The sequence below is a fragment of the Pieris rapae genome, chromosome 24 (genome assembly GCF_905147795.1).
Source record: "Pieris rapae chromosome 24, ilPieRapa1.1, whole genome shotgun sequence".
In the NCBI taxonomy this organism is placed as follows: domain Eukaryota; kingdom Metazoa; phylum Arthropoda; class Insecta; order Lepidoptera; family Pieridae; genus Pieris; species Pieris rapae.
Window position 1 is genome coordinate 354,174 of NC_059532.1, and position 21,109 is coordinate 375,282.

A 21,109-nucleotide genomic window follows, 5' to 3' on the forward strand; every position below is an offset into this window, starting at 1 on the left:
TTAGCCATTTAACACAAATAAAAGAGTAATAAACTATTGTAAGTACTTTATTAGAAAAAATCTTGTATTGTACAATAATTAGAAAATACTTAAATTAGTTACACACTATAAATGTTTTTTATACGTCATTTTATCTTTGACAATTGTCTCAGCATGACGCGGGTTTGTTAATGGCGACCCGACAAACGACGGATTTGAGGTCTTTTATCGCTTCATCTTGTATAGCTTGGTCGAATTTCTGTGAATGAAGATTAATTAAATTATTATTATGTAGGGCTAAGAAACACGATCACAGACAACAAAACTATTTATGATCATTTTTTTATTGAAATTGTCATAGACACGGAGATTTTTCCTTAAAGCTAAGCTTTAGTCAAAATGATCTATATGCAACTTTACAGAAATTGGTTAATATAATACAAAAGGTTTTTTCAAGACTTAGAAAAATTCTATTTAATGAAATTCTAATAATGTTATTATCATTATTATCGTTATAAATTTTTGTTATTAATGGCTTCAAATCAACCGTGATAGAAGAAAAAATGGCGCGCAACGGAAAAATGTGACGCGATACGCAAATGAGACGGTAATTTTTTTCAACGCCGATAAATAAGTTTCAGTTCAAAAAAATAAACTCCTATTTGATTTGGGCCCATTTATCTTTACTGTAATGGTCATAAATTCTAAAAGCTAGTTTGTAACATATACTGTAGATATATGTTAATTGAAAAAAAAACGAGTGTGTTTATGACCACACGACTGAAGTGAAATTTCTTTCGCTCCATCTGTATGTATATATGTGTGTGTACAATATATACATGTATGTACATATACATATATCAAATTTCTAAAAATATTTAAATTTATTTCACGTTTTCATTGGTAAATTAATATTTTTACATAGATCTGTTATTTTTATTCATTTGGATACATAGTAATTACTGTGGTTGATTGTAAAATTATTAATTATTGTGCTTAGATATACGGAACATATTTGCCTAAGGGAGGAAGAGAGAATGAAAACATGCGCGTGCCCTGCTGTCTCTTGATTATATCTCCCACTCAACTTCCGTTCGCCTTGCCCGATCACACTTTTCGTAACGCTTACGTCACGCGTTTGCCAGCTTGCCCCAAGTCAAGCGCGCGTAAAGAATTTTCACTTCAATAAATATTTATTATTTTGTCTACAATAAATCAGTTAAATTATAAACACCGAGTTGTTACTCACTTCGTTGATAATAACTGTGGGCACGAACGAAAGAGGGCGCTGAACGACATCTGTCTTATCTCCATAAGCCGCCAGCAGATTGTCGCCTTGTTCACCCGCCGCACATTTCTTCAGTTTGTCTGATTCTCCTTCACGTTTGACTTGTTGCAGACACTAAAAATTTGACGATTTTAAGGGTATGCTTATAGGGAGAGTACTAAGACCACAAGTTTTGACAAATGTTATAAATGACTGCAGTGCTATTATAACTGCAGAAAGAGTGGCGGAGAGTTTATTGCCAATTCTTCTCGTCTATTATAACTTGAGACCTGGTAGTGAATGTAAAATTAGAAGCATTTAATGTATATTTCTTTTTTGACGTTCATAACTGTACATTGCATTACCTAAATGAATAAATGATTTTGAATCTAAGTACAAATTATATAGAAAACCTCAAAACTACGAATACTTAAAGAAAGTAAAGTTATTTATTGGAAATAGGGTTTACTTACAGTATCTAAAGATTTGTCAGGATTAGTCTGGCCCATCAGACAAATAACCATCTCCATTTTGTCTGTATCCTGCAGTTTCTTGTCTTTAAGAATACATGCTTGCAGCTAAAATCAACAAAATGAAATATCAGATTATGTAACCTAGGCATAGTTATTGGAAGCTACATAGACTGAATATTACAAATATCAAGTGGTATACAAAAGTATATTATGTTTACAATTTTATAACTCTAAGATGCGGTCTCGGTCCGGGATAAATCCTCCTATTTCCACTCCACTATTGTATTTGCCATTGTCTTCCAACTTTTGACTACCCTTTCAATTTCGTCCATCACTCTTTTGGCCATTCCATTCTGACAAATGGGCTGGCCTAAACTTAAAAATGCGGCCCCTGGAACAAGGTCTTTCCCGCCCTATTTTATTTGCCATCATGATCCAAATTTTGACAGCTACCTTCCTAATCTCGTCCATCGTTCTTTTGGTCTACCCTTGTTTCTTTTACCATTTGTCAGAATGGACTGGCCCAAAAGCGTGTCCATATAAGCTTAGTTAAATAAATTAAATCACAATTAGTCAAATGTATTAAATAATTTTTGTTTGTTTGCTTCCTTTTATAAATCTTTTTATTCTTAAATGCATCATGTATTCCATCTTTGGCTATATTCTCAGTGTATTTGTATGTAATTATGTATAATTTATGATAGCTGTAGGAGTACTAAATAAATAAATAAATATAACTTACTTTATTTCCGTAGCATTCGTCCTCTCCATGGTGACAGTTAAACAGCCATTTTCCATTTGGTTTGTCGTGCTGAAAATATACTTTTTATATAGAAATGGACATGGACTATTGGAGAGCCTGTTCAGAAGGTTTATCTGCCCTAATGAACCTATATTAAACTATCTAGTGATAGGAGAGTAGAAGTTCCACTCCTTTCCTTTTTTAAATAGAGGAACCAAATCATATAGTGCCTGGGTATCTCAGCAATGAAGGAGTGGAAAATGGAGCGGAGTGCTTCTGGATGGACAGAAATAATTTGGCTAGGTAAGCAATGAGAACATTTGCATGGCTCCAAAAACTGACAGACATGGTCGACTGAACAAAACACTAGTTATTTAGTTACAAAATCATAAATTCTGTATTAATACGTCTGTTTCATTATATATCTATAAAGTACAGTAAAGTAGTTAAATCTCGATATTCAATCAAGTCGCTAGCATTTTGATTTAAATAAAGCAGTGTCGTCATTAATAATGTGAAACTATGGGTACTGTAACTGTACTGTACTGTATTCTAGAGATCTTTCCAGGCTTCGCACTGCATTGCAATAAAAATACCGGACGGCGCAGTCAGGGAATCGAACCCAGATCGTTTGGTTACGCGCCAAGTTAAGCTATCCGAGACTAGTACATGAAAAACCAGCTGTTTAGTTAGTATTATCTTTTACTAACATAACTTTTACACATTTAAAGAAAACACTTTTTTACGGATTAAAGTTATGTATTATTGTAAACTTATAATTATTTAAACATAATTTGAAATTTATCCGTGCCTTACAGCGTGCGTGGTCACGGTGACTGAAGACAAAAGGTGTTAAATGTCAGAAAGTATCACAGCTGTAGAAAATGTTGTATTATCTGTATTTATTTCCCCGGAGTTTTTATGGATGGTGGAGAGTTGGAACTCCGAAGCGTCGGTTAAATTTAAATTATGTTTAAATAATTATAAGTTTACAATAATACATAACTTTAAACCGTAAAAAAGTGTTTTCTTTAAAGCTGTTTAGTTGCTGTATAGATAATTAATAACCTAGATACCGACTGCAGCGCTATCTGCCGGGCGGATTTGTAAAAATCCGACGAACGAAAATTTATAAAATTATCATTCAAATCTATATAATAGAATTATGTATATAAAGATAATATTATAGTAATATACATATGTTTGACCTAGTTTTATTTAAAATTATAGTTTACACTCATATTTAGACATAATTTAAAATTTCCTCAAATCCATTTTTCTATGGAATGAATGTTTTTAAATACTTACAGTACTCTTTCCATAGGGCACCAGCTTAACCTTGACAGATCCGCGCATCTCCCTCCAAATTGGTGCCAACTGAGTTGTGATAAAGGCCTTACTATCTGGGCATAATGACTCGTAGTAAACTGCTATCTTCACCTGGAAACATGAGAGCAGTTTCAGTTAAACAGTTAATTATAAGAGGACAGTTATAGGCCGGCAACGCATCTCCTACCATCTACATCTATCTATCTATGACTATTTTTATAGGCTGATTGTGTTTTTAATAATTATACAACCTCATTATAATAGAAGTTCTTGCCTAATAATATATATATAATATATATATAACTTAAATATGGTTGATAAAACTCGCCGAAATGTCAATGTGTGTGTAAAGAGCGAAGAGATTGCATTCTATCCGTCGCCAAAAATGGATTGTCTTTGTAGGTTTTGGTTATTGGGATGCAGATAGAAGATCGATCGACTGTCCACAATCTCAGATTGTTTTCTATCTGAGATTGTGGATTAATGATTGGGTTCGGGCGTAAGTGATGAGCATAGAAGGAGACCATTTAACTATGATTTAAAAAACTACATTATCCAGGCTTTATTATACACGGGTGTTTGACCTCAACATAAGCTAGAACATGCAAATACACAAACACGCAAAGGGCGAAATAAAACAATAAATCATATAAAACGTAATGACCTCATTCCCACCTGCGCGTACTGCGCAGCTGCTAGCCTAGCACGAGATTTATTGTCTATCGTTTAAAACGATATCGTAACGCATCCGCTCCTTCGATATGTCAATAACGAATATAAATAATAATAATAAATCAGTGGTGCTACCACCTCTTTAGGTCTTGGCCTCAGATTTCTGAATCTGTTTCATGATCGTTTTTAAATCTAATATACAAGTAGGTGATCAGCCTCCAGTGCCTGACACACGTCGTCGACGTCGAGTCTATGACATGTCGGTTTCCTCACGATGTTTTCCCTTCACCGTAAGAGCAAATGATAAATGCGCACATTGAAAGAAAATCCATTGGTGAATCAATCCACGCTTGAAGCCACTAGGCCAACACTGCTCTTAATAACGAATATCGTATATCTAAAATGAATTGTAGTGCCAGGTTGCATTATGCGTTATAATTTTTTAAAATAAAATATAGATGTCTTTTAGCTCTTGGAGTAATCAATTATAAGTTTGTTCCAGAGTAAGTTTTAGAAGTTAGGCTTATGTCAAAAATATTTTTGAAGTGAAACTTCTATGCGCATTCATACAGTGTGTAAACAGTGTGAATATAGATTTAGAAATACATGGAGTAATCATATACTGGTACATGATCATCTATTGGGGATTTCACTTTAGTAATAATTAATTTACAAAGAAGTTTATAAAAAATGCGTGCGTAAAAAATACACATTTTTTACGCACGCATTTTTTATATAACAGTATTTATATTTAATACATATACAGTATTATTATAGCAATAATCACCTACTTGCCTATTATACATAATCATGAAACATATACCAGTCATAGATTTCTATATTTTATTTGGAAATTTAAAATATTAGCGACGTGCGAAGAAACACGCACTAGGTCGAACACCTAACCTCGGTCAGTATCTGCTTACAACGCCTTTATTGCCTATATCCGGTATCCATAAAAGCAAAAAACTCATTGTAATATATATCTAGATTTATATTATTCACAATTTATTATATCCATCTTGACACGTGTACAAAATGGACTACTGAATATAGCTCGATTTGTTTATACAAACGGGATGCCCAAAAAGGGTAGCCACTAGTCCCATGTACATTTTTCGTGGGTGCGTTGTCGGCTTTTTTTCACGATAGAGTACACTGAGGTTGTCTCACCGGGAGTCGATTCCCCAGTTCGCTAGTTCTCAAAAGAAAGTCAAGAACGGGGCAAATAGGCAGGCGGCTAACCTGCTAAGAGATGTCGCCCTCAATACGAGAGGGCTCGTGAGTGCGCCGGCTTTAACTTAAGACAAATATAAATTTGCACCGTTTTAAGTTTTAACTAAAGAAAGATTTCTTTTCTAGTCTTAATCACATATATTTTTGACACAAAGAGACGAGGGTTAAGATTGCTTAAATAAATAATAAATCATATTCAACTCTACTAACCTTGTTGTCATCCTTTTTGCTCTTGGCGAACACGCCACACATGAATGCGAGTGCGCATATTACTAACAGTGACCTCATTTTGTACTGCAACAATAAAACATAATTTAGAATCATTGATCCTACATTCAACTAAGGGTCTAACGGTCATGGATCACACAGTAGAAATTTACCTTAAAACATAACTAAAACTAGGGGTTAAAAAAAAAATACGTTTATTTTTGAACATAAGATAATCATGGTATCACTTATTCCACGTCATGAACGTCATTTATTTATTTGTTGTTGTTTATTTACCAGCTACCGCTATATCTTCCTTTGCTTTATACATATACTAGCGACCCGCCCCGGCTTCGCACGGGTGCAATGCTGATACTAAATACACTACAGAAAATCTGTGAACGTTTTATATAAAAATGTGGGTTATCCATAAGAGATAGACATATACCATCACGGACTTTTCTGTAGACCTTTTCAATGTGTACAATACTTAGTGCATTATTTTGATAAAACTCGTAGGGTTCAGCCTGCGTTTGCAATGTACCTAAGCGGAAAAAATGTATTTACGACATCACATTAGAAACCTCAAAAATAACAGTACTTCTCCACTATTTAATGGATGTTATTATACATATAAACCATCTTCTTGAATCACTCTATCTATTAAAAAAAATCCGTTGCGTAGTTTCAAAGATTTAAGCATACAAAGGGACATAGGGACAGAGAAAGCGACTTTGTTAGAATATGTAGTGATAAAATCGAGTTAGTGATTAAATTGTTTATATTTTGTTTCAGCGCAGAGGAATCAGTCACCCACGTATTCCTGGAATTTGAGGCTCTGGCTAAACAACGTGCAGAAATCCTCGGAACACTGAGGTCTTTCCGTGAAGCTGTGAAGGCTTCTGTGCTTTTGGAAGGTGTTAGGCTGTTTTAGTTAGTCAGGACTTCATGCACAACGGAGCTATAGGTCTAAGTACTGAAACTGAGTCCACAAAGCATAACCATCAGAAACCTGGGAATGTAATAAAAGGAATCGAGGGTAAATGGTGGCGAGGGTGAGAGACAAGTGGAAGAATTTGGATGCATTCATTCCGTTGGAGGACACAAAATGACATGAACTTAACATATTAAAAATACCGTATGACAAATCACACTTCACAAATACAGTTTCTTGATAAATCATTCAGCATGCCGATATGGAAAGCTTAATATCAATAAAATAATGATTATTAGGAACATTATTGTAGTGTGTATACATAAATATTTGTTTTGCTTAGGTAATGATTTCTATGTAATTTAAATAAAAACAGTTTTAATATGTGTAACTAAACTATAAGTTTTTACGGTATAATTAACTTAACTTATTATTATCATATGTTGCTAATTAGACATTTGCATGCCTATTTTTATATGGCTGATTGTTCGGTGTTTTATCAGTGCCGGATTAGGCACGCAAGAGTAGCATATACTACGGGCCCCGCGGTTTTCGAGGCCCCATGCTCCAACGTACCCGTAATAAGAGAATATTCAATCGCATAAAATAATAAATAAAAATAAAATAAAATACGTTTTTTTTCATCAATATCATAAAATTAGAAGTAGCCTGTCCAGCACTAGTCCCAGAATCTTATCAACTAGATAATCGCTAACTTTATATGTAGTAAGCCATTTTACACGTCTTTATAAATTTATTAAATTTATTAAAAAGCAGAGATAATAGAGCCTCTGGGATTTTTTTAAAGAAGAGTATCCCTTTTCCCAAAAAAGAATTACTAACTTTACATAGTCTGGTAAACTATCTTATATATAAAATTCTTGTGTCGCGGTGTTTGTGGTTAAACTCCTCCGAAACGGCTTTCCCGATTTTCATGAAATTTGGTGTGCATATTGGGTAGGGCTGAGAATCGGACAACATCTATTTTTCATCGCCCTAAATGTTAAGGGTAATCCACCCCTTAATAAATACATATAACCCTGAATTTTCAACCCTTTACAATCAACCCTATTTTTTATTTCATAATTAAAACTTATGTTGTGACTCTGAGGGTTATACAGAGAAAAATTCACAGAACAACCTAAAAAGATTTCATTCCGGAAAACCGAACAGTCTCTGGGATAGTATAGCAAAATGTTCCATGTTGGTATGTTCTAAACAGGTAGGCTCAGTAAAATCTCATTAAGGAGAAACAAAGTTCGCGGGGGCAGCTAGTATTATAATAATAATAAAAGCGCTTCATTCGCTGACCATTACGCTTAAATGCTATTGTTATCAAACTATATAAATATTACTATATTCATAAATCTATTTACAAAGCAAAAACAATAATTCATTCTCTAACCATATATATCTCTATAGTCTCTCTATCCTTGGCAGACCTTCTTGGCAGAACAAATTATTAAGCTGCCCAAATTGCCAAAGCGTGGAAAAGATAGTAATGGAGAGATTTGGAGGAGTTTGCCAAAATAGGACACACACAAACCATGAAAATAAATTTATTATAGATAATAGAATTATAAATGTACTAGCTGACCCGGCAAACGTTGTTTTGCCATGTTTTTGTGCCAAAAAATTAAAGTTTATAATTAACAAAAAAAACATAAGGGATGATTGTAGAGGGGTGAAAATTTAGGGTTGCATGTATTTTTGTATTGTGTATCGTAAAAAAATAAAAACGAAAAATTTCGGAGGAGATCGGTTACTAACACCGTGACACAAGAATTTTATATATAAGATATTACTATGTTCCAAAATAATTATCATTTCCAAAATATTGTATCATTTTCACGTGTTGTTTACTTACATTCCTGATCAAGGTACTACTGTTATAGAAACGTAATAATTCACTTCACTTTGGAACTGGTTAAGCCAGCACCTTGTCTTTATTGTTGCTGAGTGGCCAATGATCTGTCGCACTGACGGCACTTTCACAATTGTCCATTCCTTTAACTACTCGACCGTGACACAAATGGTATGAGAGACAGGATTTCGCGATTGTGCCGTCATAAATTTAGGCAGATATTTATTTTTTATTTCTGCTTCTTATCTGCTACCTTAGTTGTTCTTTTTAATCAAAGGACCTGGATGACCGAGATTTATTTTTTATAAATCGTGTTTTTTGGAAATTTTATTTAAGTACGAATTACATACTAATAAAATTATGAAATATGAATATAATTATCGAATAAAGATAATTATATTCATATTTCTAATTTAATTTTTTTATTTTATTATTCTTTATTACTCAAAATGTCATATGGAACGTGGTGTAATGAGTGCAGCCCCATACAAACCTTGTGTAAAAAACTTGGCCATTAAAAAGAGTGACGGAGAGTTTATTGCCAGTTCTTCTCTTCCGTTCTACACCCTTGATTTGAGAACTGGCAGTAAATATAAAATAAAAAGCATTTAAAATATATTTCTTTTTGACGTTCATAAGTGTACATTATGTAACCTACATGAATAAATGATTTTGAATTTAGTACATCGTTGCATCGATCACACCTGAAGCTTTCGAGATCCATATGTCAGTACAGATAGTAAACAAGCATTGAAAAGCTTTCTATTAATTTCTATACTTCTTCTGCTACTTCTCTAACCGCCCATAAACTTTTTCATGCTTTTTCTATTTGTCAATTTATTTCATTGTTGCATCTATCATTGATATTGTTTGACCGAGGTACAAGGTTAACTTGTTCAATTAAATTTTAACCCAACATAATTAAATTGTTTTGGTTTATTTATTTAGTAATCCTACAGCTAACATAAATTATGTATAACTACAAACAAATACACTGAAAATATAGCCAAAGATGGAATACATGATACATTTTACCAGAAAAAGATTTAGAAAAGAGAACAAACAAACAAAAAGTGTTTAATACATTTAACTAATTGTGATTTAATTTATTTAACTAAGCCTAAATTGGTTGTGTTGTCTGATGGTTTAAAAGTGTGGGTATGTATCTGATGGTTTTAAAAATGATTTTGTGACATTTATTTTTTTCTAATCTCATAAAAACGCTGTGACCTATAACTTGTGCCAAACAAAATTTTCGCACCTAACCGTTATAAGTCAATTGAACTTTCTATCTGATGGAACGAGGATTTCACCGCATCGCACCAGATTCGGCCATTTGAATATTAATTTCTATTACTATAAATCCCTTTTAGTATTACACCTCGATATGCGAACTGACAGTAATTTAAATTTAGAATCAATTTAACATCTTTTCTGTTGTCGTTCGTAAGTGTACTTTTTTACCTATATGAATAAAATTAGTTTTTAGTTTTGCTCACGTATCACTATTCCTAACCTTCATTTTTGACAAGACAGCTTCTAATAATTCAGTGGGGCCGGCTGCACGCACGAATAAACATGACGCATGCAGCGTTACCTCGCTCTGAGGCGTTCCATTGAAGTCTGGAAGTGCAAGCGAGAGCGTGGAACGAGCGACAAAGAGGTACAATCCATGATAAAAAATGACATAATTGTATTTATTCGTACAAATAAATGTAACTCGATCAATTGAATTGTGATGCAACCATTCCATCAGTATATTCTTATGACGTTGTAACATTCAACTATCGTCTGTAAACCGACTTTACAGACAACCGATTATTTTTAGACTTATAATAACATAAGTAATAAGTGAGCAGTGTTGGCCTAGTGGCTTCAGCGTTCGACTCTCATACCTGAGGTAGTAGGGTCGATTCCCGGCTATACACCGATAGACTTTCTCTCTATGTGCGCATTTAACATTTGCTCGAACGGTGAAGAAAAACATCGTGAGGAAACCGACATGTCTTAGACCCAAAAGTCGACGATGTGTCAGGCACTGGAGGCTGATCACCTTCTTGAGCATTATATTTAAAACTGATCGTGAAACAGATTCAGAAATCTGAGGCCAACACCTAAAGAGCTTGTAGCGCCACTGATTTATTTTATTTATAATAACACTAGCGGATCCGATAGACGTTGTCCTGTCTAGTGTCTACACGTCTTTAATTTCAAAATTTCAATTTTTAATAAGCCATTTTGATGAAAATTATTATTCAAATGTTATGACAATATCTAACGATCCAGCACATGGTCACACACGATATAACACAATGATAACAAAACTTTTTTAAAATTTCGGGACAGACTAAAATTAAAATTCGAATATTATTTAAAATTTGACACTGCGATGGTAGCGCCGTCTGTCGGATCCAATGTTTTACATCCAAAATCAACAACAACTAATAAATTGAAAATTAATTAAAAAATCATTGTCCAGCGGACAAAATTGTGAATCTAAACCATTCCCAGATCCCCTTGAACACACACAAAAAATTTCGTCTAAATCGGTCCAGTCGTTTAGGAGGAGTTCAGTCACATACACACGCACACAAGAAATATATATATTAAGATAATAATAATAATTTTATATTTATCAAAATGTTTTGTTACCTTTCTTATTAGAACACAAATGACTTGCTTCAATACGCTCATCACACTGACATTATGAACTGATAATCGTGACCCATCTTTGAACCAAGATAATGCTTTGTAAATAAATTATGCTAATAGCTTTCTTTTCCAAGCTTTAATAATCTTGACATGTTTATTAGTAATCATAACAATTAAATACAGGACGCGTTTGATGTGAAGGCTCTTAGGGCCTTTCGAGTGCTACGGCCGCTCAGACTCCGGAGTACCAAGTCTACAGATATTAAATACAGTATTTATAATGTTTTTAACATTTTCTCGGATCCGAGTGGAGCGTCATACTAGCGGTGCCGCCCAATCGGATCCGTGCGATCCGTTAATTTTTTAAACCATTGCTATCCTTTGGTCTCGAATGAAATGTTTCGTTAAAAAATATTAATATTTGCTATATTTTTAGTATAATTGTTCAAATTCAAAAATCATTTTTCATGTAGTAATCTACACCTAAGAACGTCAAAAAAGAAAACATTGAATGATTCTAATTTTTCATTTACTGCCAGTTCTCAAAGCAAGGGCGTGGAATCAAGGAATGGCAGAGAACTGGCAATAAACTCTCCGCCGCTCTTTTTAATCGTTCGTTATGATTTTTTCGTATAGAACAGGGGGCAAACGGGCAGGAGGCTCACCTGATGTTAAGTAATGCCCATGGACACTCTCAATGACAGAGGGCTCGCCAATGCGTTGCCGGTCTTTTAAGAATTAGTACGCTCTTTTCTTGAAAGACCCTAAGTCGAATTGGTTCGGAAATACTTCAGTGGGCAGCTGGTTCCACAAAGTGGTGGTGCGCGGCAAAAACTGGCTAGAAAAACGCTCAGATGTGGGACGGCGGACGTCGAGGTGATAAGTATTTCTATATGATATTACTATATAATATAGAAATATATTAGTTCTACATTTTTAGTTTGTAATTGTATATTAATATATTTTATAATGTCATGTAATAGAAACATTAAAATAATGTAATAATAATAGCTAAGTTACGTTATTTATAAAATGTGGACATGAAAGATAATTGTTTCTTAAAATTAGGTACATTTATGAATACAATTTCTAAATAATAGCTTTGATACTTTACATATAGAAATATTTATTTACATACAATTCAAATACAACTCAAAACAAATAACATATTATTAAAAGGAGTCCCTTTAGGCAAGGTTCCGAAGATACTAGCAGCGTTGCCCCTTTTAATAGCTAGACTAATTCATTATGCGAGGTAGCTGCCAGCTCTTCGTTCTCCTGTGATGTCGACTAACCTTTTTGATAATTCCCTAAAAAGCCTTTATATAGAAATACTTTACTTATCGAATGTTTAATTTATAAAACTTAATTTTATATGACAAGTGACTTGGCGCCTGTGATAAGTGTAATATAATCCATATCTATGTTTATATGACCTCAGAATACAAATTAAAATATATTATCATTGGGATTGACCCAGAGTTGGGGTGAATATCCGCTGAGTTTAATCTCCGGACGTCGAGACGAAACTCAAATCACACTCATTGTTGCTAAGTATATGGAAGCTGACAATTGAAGAATTATTTTATTTATGCTCTCAATTGTCATATGTCAAAATGACATACTGATATGTTGGCCATAACCACAACACACATTTAGTGTATGTGTTGTTCTTATATATTATAATATTTTTTAAAAATCTTACATTCCATTTTATATTTTTTTGATTATTGTTATTTTTTCTTTAATGTTCGTGTTTTTTAGTAATAAATGTTATGTCTATGTATAATTTATTATTATATTTTTTATGGTTGCCTGGAAGAGATCGCTTGAAAGCGATAAGGCCGCCAGTAACCCTCCTCTTCATTTAATTATGTTTAATTTGTATATTGTAATGTAAGTGCTAATAAATAAATAAATAATTCGTACACAAATAAATATATTTGAATAATGTAGTGATATTTTTTTTTTAGAACAGGGGGCAAACGGGCAGGAGGCTCACCTGATGTTATGTGATACCGCCGCCCATGGACACTCTCAATGCCAATAATGATATGACTCATAATGCACGGCATTATGTGTTTGAATAATTTAGCATCATAAGATTTTTGTACAATATGCTTGAAAATTTATTGAAGTTATGCTTCTTTTGGCGCGATGGAGAAAAATGATGAGAGTGAATTTTTACGACGACACCAACACCTAAATTCGACATCGTAAAGTTAAAGGTCTTGATGGCATGGAAATCGATAAGTATGTTCAAGTTGTATGTTCTAGTATTTTTATACTAATAACACGTGTTTCGTAACAGTACAATTAAACAGTGTGAATAATATTACTTTGGTTTTTTTAAATCAATTTCATATACGACTGTGATAGTATATAATATAATTTATTAATTTAAATAAAATCTTTTTGATTAATTTTAATATTTATCGTTAATCACTACTTCATTTTATTTTTTTCCCAGCCGCCAAAGAAGTATAACTTCTAACGCGTGTATATAAATAAATACACACATTGTATATTTATTATTAACGATACACATAATCCATGAAGTCACCTACCAAATCATGTGATTGAAACTAACATAAATACAATTTTAATTGAACCAAAAGATATATATTTTTGTATATATTATATTAAAACTGGACAATCAAAAGCATATCATGAAACCATAATATACATTTCAAAAGTAGGTTAATGTATATGGTTACAAAATACTATGTAATTTGTAAGAGATATTATTATATTATGGTTATTATTGTTGTGGCCATGGTTGGTAACATACAGAAATCCTCATACGCACCACGGACATAATGAGTCTAACGCCAAAACCCAATAACCTATCTCAATCCATTTATAACCATCTGAGATAGACATCTTAATCCATATATTGATAATAGTGTGCCAATCGACGGATTGCAATAGGATCGGTGTATGTGGATAGACCTTTGAATTCAGATTTTAACTTACACCAGTTTTTAAAATAATTAAAAAGCTATTTGATATGTTTTAAACATAGACATGTATATTTTAATATTATTTGTACGGTTTTATTTACTTTATTCGGTTTATATTGATTATCAAATATTAGTGTAAAGAGCGAAGAGATTGCATTCTATCCGTCGCCAAAAATGGATTGAGTTAGGTTATTGGGATGCAGATAGACGATCGATCGACTGTCACGGTCTGACAATCCACAATCTCAGATGTTTTTAATCTGAGATTGTATTCGAATTATTGGGTTCGGGCATGAAACGCCTCGTCACACCTTATATCATATAATATCTACTTAATATTATATATTGCTCTGATTTTATTATACTCGTTTAACTGTGACTGTTATAAAATAAAAATAAACGCTTAAAACGATACAAATATACCGTATCAAATCACTGATAACGCTACATAAAATTCTTTATGCTATTTTTATAGAACAGGGGGCAAAGGGGCAGGAGGCACACCTGATGTTAGTTAACGAAGTTTTTCTGTAGTCTTTCTAAAATTCTTTTACTTATATTGACTAAATATAATTGCGATACGATACGAAAGATAGCTGGCTCACACGTCTGTGAAAAAGTTCTGCTTCTGGAACCTGGCGAAGTATTTGTTCAGTTTTGTTATTTAATGCAAGAAAGAGCCGAAGAAAAGAAGGAGATACGCTGCTTCAAAACAAATCAAATCAAAATTTATTTATTCAGTTTAGATGCGACTTAAGACTCTAACATACGCCGATGACTTTGAGGATTTGACCTCTACTACAAACAATAATTTACTAACGCCATCTAGTCTAACAAAATAGTGAATAGTCTAACAAAACTACGTGAATACGAAACCAATTATTAGCTAAATATAAAAATTTATAAATAAATATTGGTCTAGAAAAAATGGTGGCTGCCAATTATTTAACTAGTACATACATGATTTTTTTAAATGTTTAATTCGTTCTGAGGTTAAAACTTTTTAATGTCAGTATTGCTAAAATACCGAAACCGAGTCATCATCATCAGCTGACGATGGACTCTGATGGTTGGTACTGGATCTCGAGGATGGTAAGCAGTAGACATACCGTCATTGAGCTCGTTGTAATCAGCTCAGCGAAACGATACTAGAAATGTGACTATATGAACCTGATGATGGACTCCGAAGGTGAGTAGTGGATCTCGAGGATGGTAAGCAGCAGACATACCGTCATTGAGCTCGTTGTAATCAGCTTAGCGAGACGATACTAGAAATGTGTTATATGAACCTGATAATGGACTCCGAAGGTGGGTACTGGATCTCGAGGATGGTAAGCAGTAGACATACCATCATTGAGCTCGTTGTAATCAGCTCAGCGAGACGATACTAGAAATGTGACTATATGAAGCTGATGATAGACTCCGAAGGTGGGTACTGGGTCTCGAGGATGGTAAGCAGCAGACATACCGTCATTGAGCTCGTTGTAATCAGCTTAGCGAGACGATACTAGAAATGTGTTATATGAACCTGATAATGGACTCCGAAGGTGGGTACTGGATCTCGAGGATGGTAAGCAGTAGACATACCATCATTAAGCTCGTTGTAATCAGCTTAGCGAGACGATACTAGAAATGTGACTATATGAACCTGATGATGGACTCCGAAGGTGAGTAGTGGATCTCGAGGATGGTAAGCAGCAGACATACCGTCATTGAGCTCGTTGTAATCAGCTCAGCGAGACGATACTAGAAATGTGACTATATGAAGCTGATGATAGACTCCGAAGGTGGGTACTGGGTCTCGAGGATGGTAAGCAGCAGACATACCGTCATTGAGCTCGTTGTAATCAGCTTAGCGAGACGATACTAGAAATGTGTTATATGAACCTGATAATGGACTCCGAAGGTGGGTACTGGATCTCGAGGATGGTAAGCAATAGACATACCATCATTGAGCTCGTTGTAATCAGCTCAGCGAGACGATACTAGAAATGTGACTATATGAACTTATTAATATTTAATATTAAATAAATATTAGGTAATATTTACTATAATACGACTATATTTCTTTGAGTTTATTGAAAAAATAATCAATTTCAACGATTCGTCTTCCAGTTGAAATTTTAAATATTTTTCTTGGTTCTGAAACCTACGAGTGCAGCATGTTATATCTAAGCCCGAAAATGAAATCAGAGTCAATCAGACCCAGTACCCACCTTCGGAGTCCACCATCAGGTTCATATAACACATTTCTAGTATCGTCTCGCTGAGCTGATTACAACGAGCTCAATGACGGCATGTCTACTACTTACCATCCTCGAGATCCGGTCCCCACCTTCGGAGACCATTATCAGGTTCATATAGTCAAATTTCTTGTATCGTCTCGCTGAGCTGATTACAACGAGCTCAATGACGGTATGTCTACTGTTTACCATCCTCGAGATCCGGTCCCCACCTTCGGAGACCATTATCAGGTTCATATAGTAAAATTTCTTGTATCGTCTCCCTGAGCTGATTACAACGAGCTCAATGACGGTATGTCTACTGCTTACCATCCTCGAGATCCAGTACCCACCTTCGGAGTTCATCATCAGGTTCATATAGTCACATTTCTAGTATCGTCTTGCTGAGCTGATTACAACGAGCTCAATGACGGCATGTCTACTGCTTACCATCCTCGAGATCCGGTCCCCACCTTCGGAGACCATTATCAGGTTCATATAGTCAAATTTCTTGTATCGTCTCGCTGAGCTGATTACAACGAGCTCAATGACGGTATGTCTACTGTTTACCATCCTCGAGACTCAGTATCCACCTTCGGAGTCCATCATCAGGTTCATATAGTCACATTTCTAGTATCGTTTCGCTAAGCTGATTACAACGAGCTCAATGATGGTATGTCTAATGCTTATCATCCTCGAGACTCTGTACCCACCTTCGGAGTCCATCATCAGGTTCATATAGTCACATTTCTAGTATCGTCTCGCTGAGCTGATTACAACGAGTTCAATGACGGTATGTTTACTGCTTGCCATCCTCGAGACCCAGTACCCACCTTCGGAGTCCATCATCAGGTTCATTTAGTCACATTTCTAGTATCGTCTCGCTGAGCTGATTACAACGAGCTCAATGACGGTATGTCTACTGCTTACCATCCTCGAGATCCAGTACCCACTTTCAGATTCCATCAGGTATCAGGTTCAGCAACTTATTTTACTTGGTTGTACAAGTTGCACTTGAAACTTGACAACTCTAAATTTGAGTTTTGTTTGGGTAGGTACTTATATACATATACTTATAACATACAATAATTTCCGAAGTTCATGTCCTCGCCTCACTTGATATTTCTTTTTATATTATTTTGGCATTTCTAAAAAAATCCGCGGGTAAAAACTAAAATACGCAAATATTTAATTATTATTGGCTTCGACACACAAGCGTAGTCCTCCCGTCGCAAAGCGTTGAGGTGGACTGAAGACAAGCCGCATGCAGGGCTCGCGGGTGTGAAATTGCGGAGGGAAGCCCATTGCGCTTGAGTTTATTTACCTTTTATTACTTTCCATGCCCAGGAAACGAATTAATACAATTTTTTTTTTATCAAAATAATAATATATGCTATATCTAATAATACGTGTAAGATTAAAATAAATCGCATAAACCGTTTTGGAGCGAATTTGTAATTTATGTCTAATCTACGGTTCGATGGTAAATTTTTTTTTGGGAAATTGGTATTGCTTTTATCTTTTTTGATTTTATCAATCGATACAGTAGGCTTCAACCCACAATATATATTTTTTTCAAATGCATATGAGCGACAGTTCTTCCAACAATTTAATTTAAACTAGGGCTAGTTGACCGATTTGAGCACTGTTCAAGCCTTAAGGCATGCTTATGAATGTCCAAAACGTTTACAAAATTCGCGAAAGAGCAAAACTACGCCATCGATCTTCTTTTCTGGTTTCTTCTATTTTTGTTTACCATAGTCACTTTGTACGATAATTTAAAAGAGAGCCGAGAGTTCACACTCTGTCTTCTTTGATGAGAAGGGATATATACCAATATAAATTTAATGATGTGGTTTATGTAAGCATCTTATATTCAATATTAAACATATCTTATAGACGTCTAAAATGCCTCAAAACCACTGTTTTAATTAAATCAAAAATCATTTATTCGTATAGGTAACATAATGTTCACAATGTCAAAAAAGAAATATACATAGAATGCTTCTAATTTTACAATTACTGCCAGTTATCAAATCAAGGGCGTAGAACGAAAGAGAAGAACTGGCAATAAACTCGCCACTCTTTTTAATCGCCATGTTTTTTTTACACAATGTTTGTAAGGAGTTGCAACCATTACACCATGTTCCATATGACATATTGAGTAATAAAGAATAATAAAATAAATTAAAAACAAAGATTTGTCCTCTATCAGCAGGAGGCATGGTGAAATAGGAGCACGCACTTACATACTCGTGAGAACCAACGAGCGAGCTTTCTAATATTTTTTTTATTATCAGTCCATCGTTTAGATGCTAAGATGTTATAGACACATGTCAAATCTTAGACATTTTGAATTTAAACCATGTCTGCGGCTGGTAGAGGACAAATCATTGTTTTTATTTGTTTATTATTACCATTACTTATGCACCAAACATTTTTTTTAGTTCGCTAGTATCGATTTATGATTTTGATTTTTTAATTTATTTATTACTTAACATTTATTGACATTACTATTTATGATTGGAATTTAAATTTAAGGATAAATGAAATAGTAATAGTTTATTTTTAATACGTATTATGTAATAATAAATCATATATTATGTATAATCACGATATACTTGTTTAAAATATATTATTCATTATGGAAATAAGGAGACTATAATAATAATAATTACTTAAAGATGTAATGTGGAACATGGTGTAATGGTTGCAGCTCCTTAGAAATATTTTGTAAACAAACTTTGCGATTAAAGACTGGCGGAGAGTTTATTTGCTATTCCGTTATACGCCCTTGATTTGAGAACTGGCAGTAAATATAAAATTAGAAGCGTTAATTTTTTTTTATATAACAAATACAAGCAAAAGGGCAGGAGGCTCACCTGATGTTAAGTGATACCGCCGCCCATGGACACTCTCAATGCCAGACGGCTCGCGAGTGCATTACCGGCCTTTTAAGAATTGGTACGCTCTTTTATTGAAGGACCCTAAGTCGAATTATTAAATAATTATTTATTACTTACCAAAATGAATAAATGATTTTGTATTTGAAACAGTTTTGATGTAATATTTCTTTTTTAGGTTGACCATTCAACCAAATGTTGCGTATACACACGTCAATAACAATGCTTGTGTACTTGAGAAAATTGTTTACGAATTTACCTAACTTTAATTGAGTTATGTGCTACTATACATAAGTTGGGTTACAACTCTTTATTTTTCTATGTTGAAGAAAATCTGTTAAAGGATTTCTCTTTGGAGTTTAAATTACGTTCTTCATAAAAGTTTTAACACATTCAATGCTTAAACTACGGATATAAAGTCGAGTCAGTTTTATTACTATTATTTTTTATTTGGTATTTATTACATTCCTTTTCTTTCTTTCCTTAGCGACTGAGGCGCAAACTAGCTGATAAGGTCTCTGGCAGAATAACCAGCGCTATGGAACATTCTACTCCTCAGCATAATGCTGAGCCAGGGTCAATTACAGGCACAGCACACACGCATTACACATTTGAAACGAGCCGAATAGATATAATAGAGAAAAAAAAAATTTTCTTCTTTTTATTGTTTTTAATATCTCTTTTTAATATTTTTTTAACTTTGATTATTGTTATTGTGTGTATGTTTGTGTGTTTTCTTTGTAATAAATGTTATGTCTGTCTGTCTAAACAACGTGATATAAGCGATTCGACAAGTTTCATTAACATGTAGCCTATAATTTCTTAAATCAATAATTTTTATTATTTACTTGTGTACCAAATGTATAAAATCTCAACATTTTATACTGTACGCTAAACGATTGATTTATCAGCACTTAAAAAAGTATTGCGTGTACAAAAAGTGCTTATAAGTTAAATAACAATATAAAAGCCATGCAATTTGAAAGGTTTTGGTCGTTAACACATAATTAACAACATACCTATTAATTAGCAATAATAAAAATACATAAATCAATGTTAAAAGTTAAATGTTTATTAGTGGAATAAATATTACAAAACATCATAAATGCCTATCTAGCATTTATTTATATCAGAGAACGAGTCTAAAAAGTTATTACTAATCAATAGTCACATAATGCCTGTTGTAACACCAATGTGAGCTACTTGCACTTTTGTAAATAATATTGTACGCAGAAACTAATATTTTTATTTTATATAGCTTATCTTCAAATAAATCATATCACATGTACATAACTAACCAACTCTAAATTATCTCGCTAAGTGATCTTTGAGAAATAAAGTATCTTTGAACGGAAAACCATGAAATTTGAAAGTTTCTTGTCTTTTCACTTAGGTACATACATATCTAATAATGATTGCGTATAAAAATACTAAGACTTTTATTAAGCAACTTGAAGTAGCTTCACAAAGCGTTGGTACACCATATCAAGGTTACATGTACAGTACAATTAGAACCTGTTTGGTTAAGGAAAAAAAACTTACGTTTTGCGCGGCAAAAAGTAGCAGTTAGTTTGACAGTTCGAACACACGCGCACTGCGAGAGCTTAGCGTCTATACTGGCGTCTGGCCGTAATTTATACTTTTGCTTTGCCGACTCTCCATTGTG

The 21,109-nt window shown here is 33.8% G+C and overlaps 1 protein-coding gene across 3 annotated transcripts; it reads right to left on the reverse strand.

Moving 5' to 3' along the window:
* Positions 1–135: 135 nt before the first annotated feature.
* LOC111000447 (gamma-interferon-inducible lysosomal thiol reductase) lies at positions 136–21,083 on the reverse strand. 3 transcript variants are annotated; one of them, XM_045633792.1, is made up of 7 exons: positions 20,986–21,083; positions 5,909–5,992; positions 3,770–3,901; positions 2,462–2,530; positions 1,720–1,824; positions 1,229–1,381; positions 136–238 (listed from the first exon to the last, which is right to left on the reverse strand). In XM_045633792.1, the coding sequence occupies exons 2-7, from the start codon at positions 5,984–5,986 to the stop codon at positions 149–151; spliced, it is 627 nt and encodes a 208-aa protein (XP_045489748.1). In that variant the 5' UTR covers positions 5,987–5,992; positions 20,986–21,083; the 3' UTR covers positions 136–148. The 3 variants fall into 3 exon arrangements, with proteins under 3 accessions (XP_045489748.1, XP_045489747.1, XP_045489749.1); XM_045633791.1 differs by lacking the exon at positions 20,986–21,083 and adding an exon at positions 11,356–11,443; XM_045633793.1 differs by lacking the exon at positions 20,986–21,083 and adding an exon at positions 8,707–8,832.
* Positions 21,084–21,109: the final 26 nt, after the last annotated feature.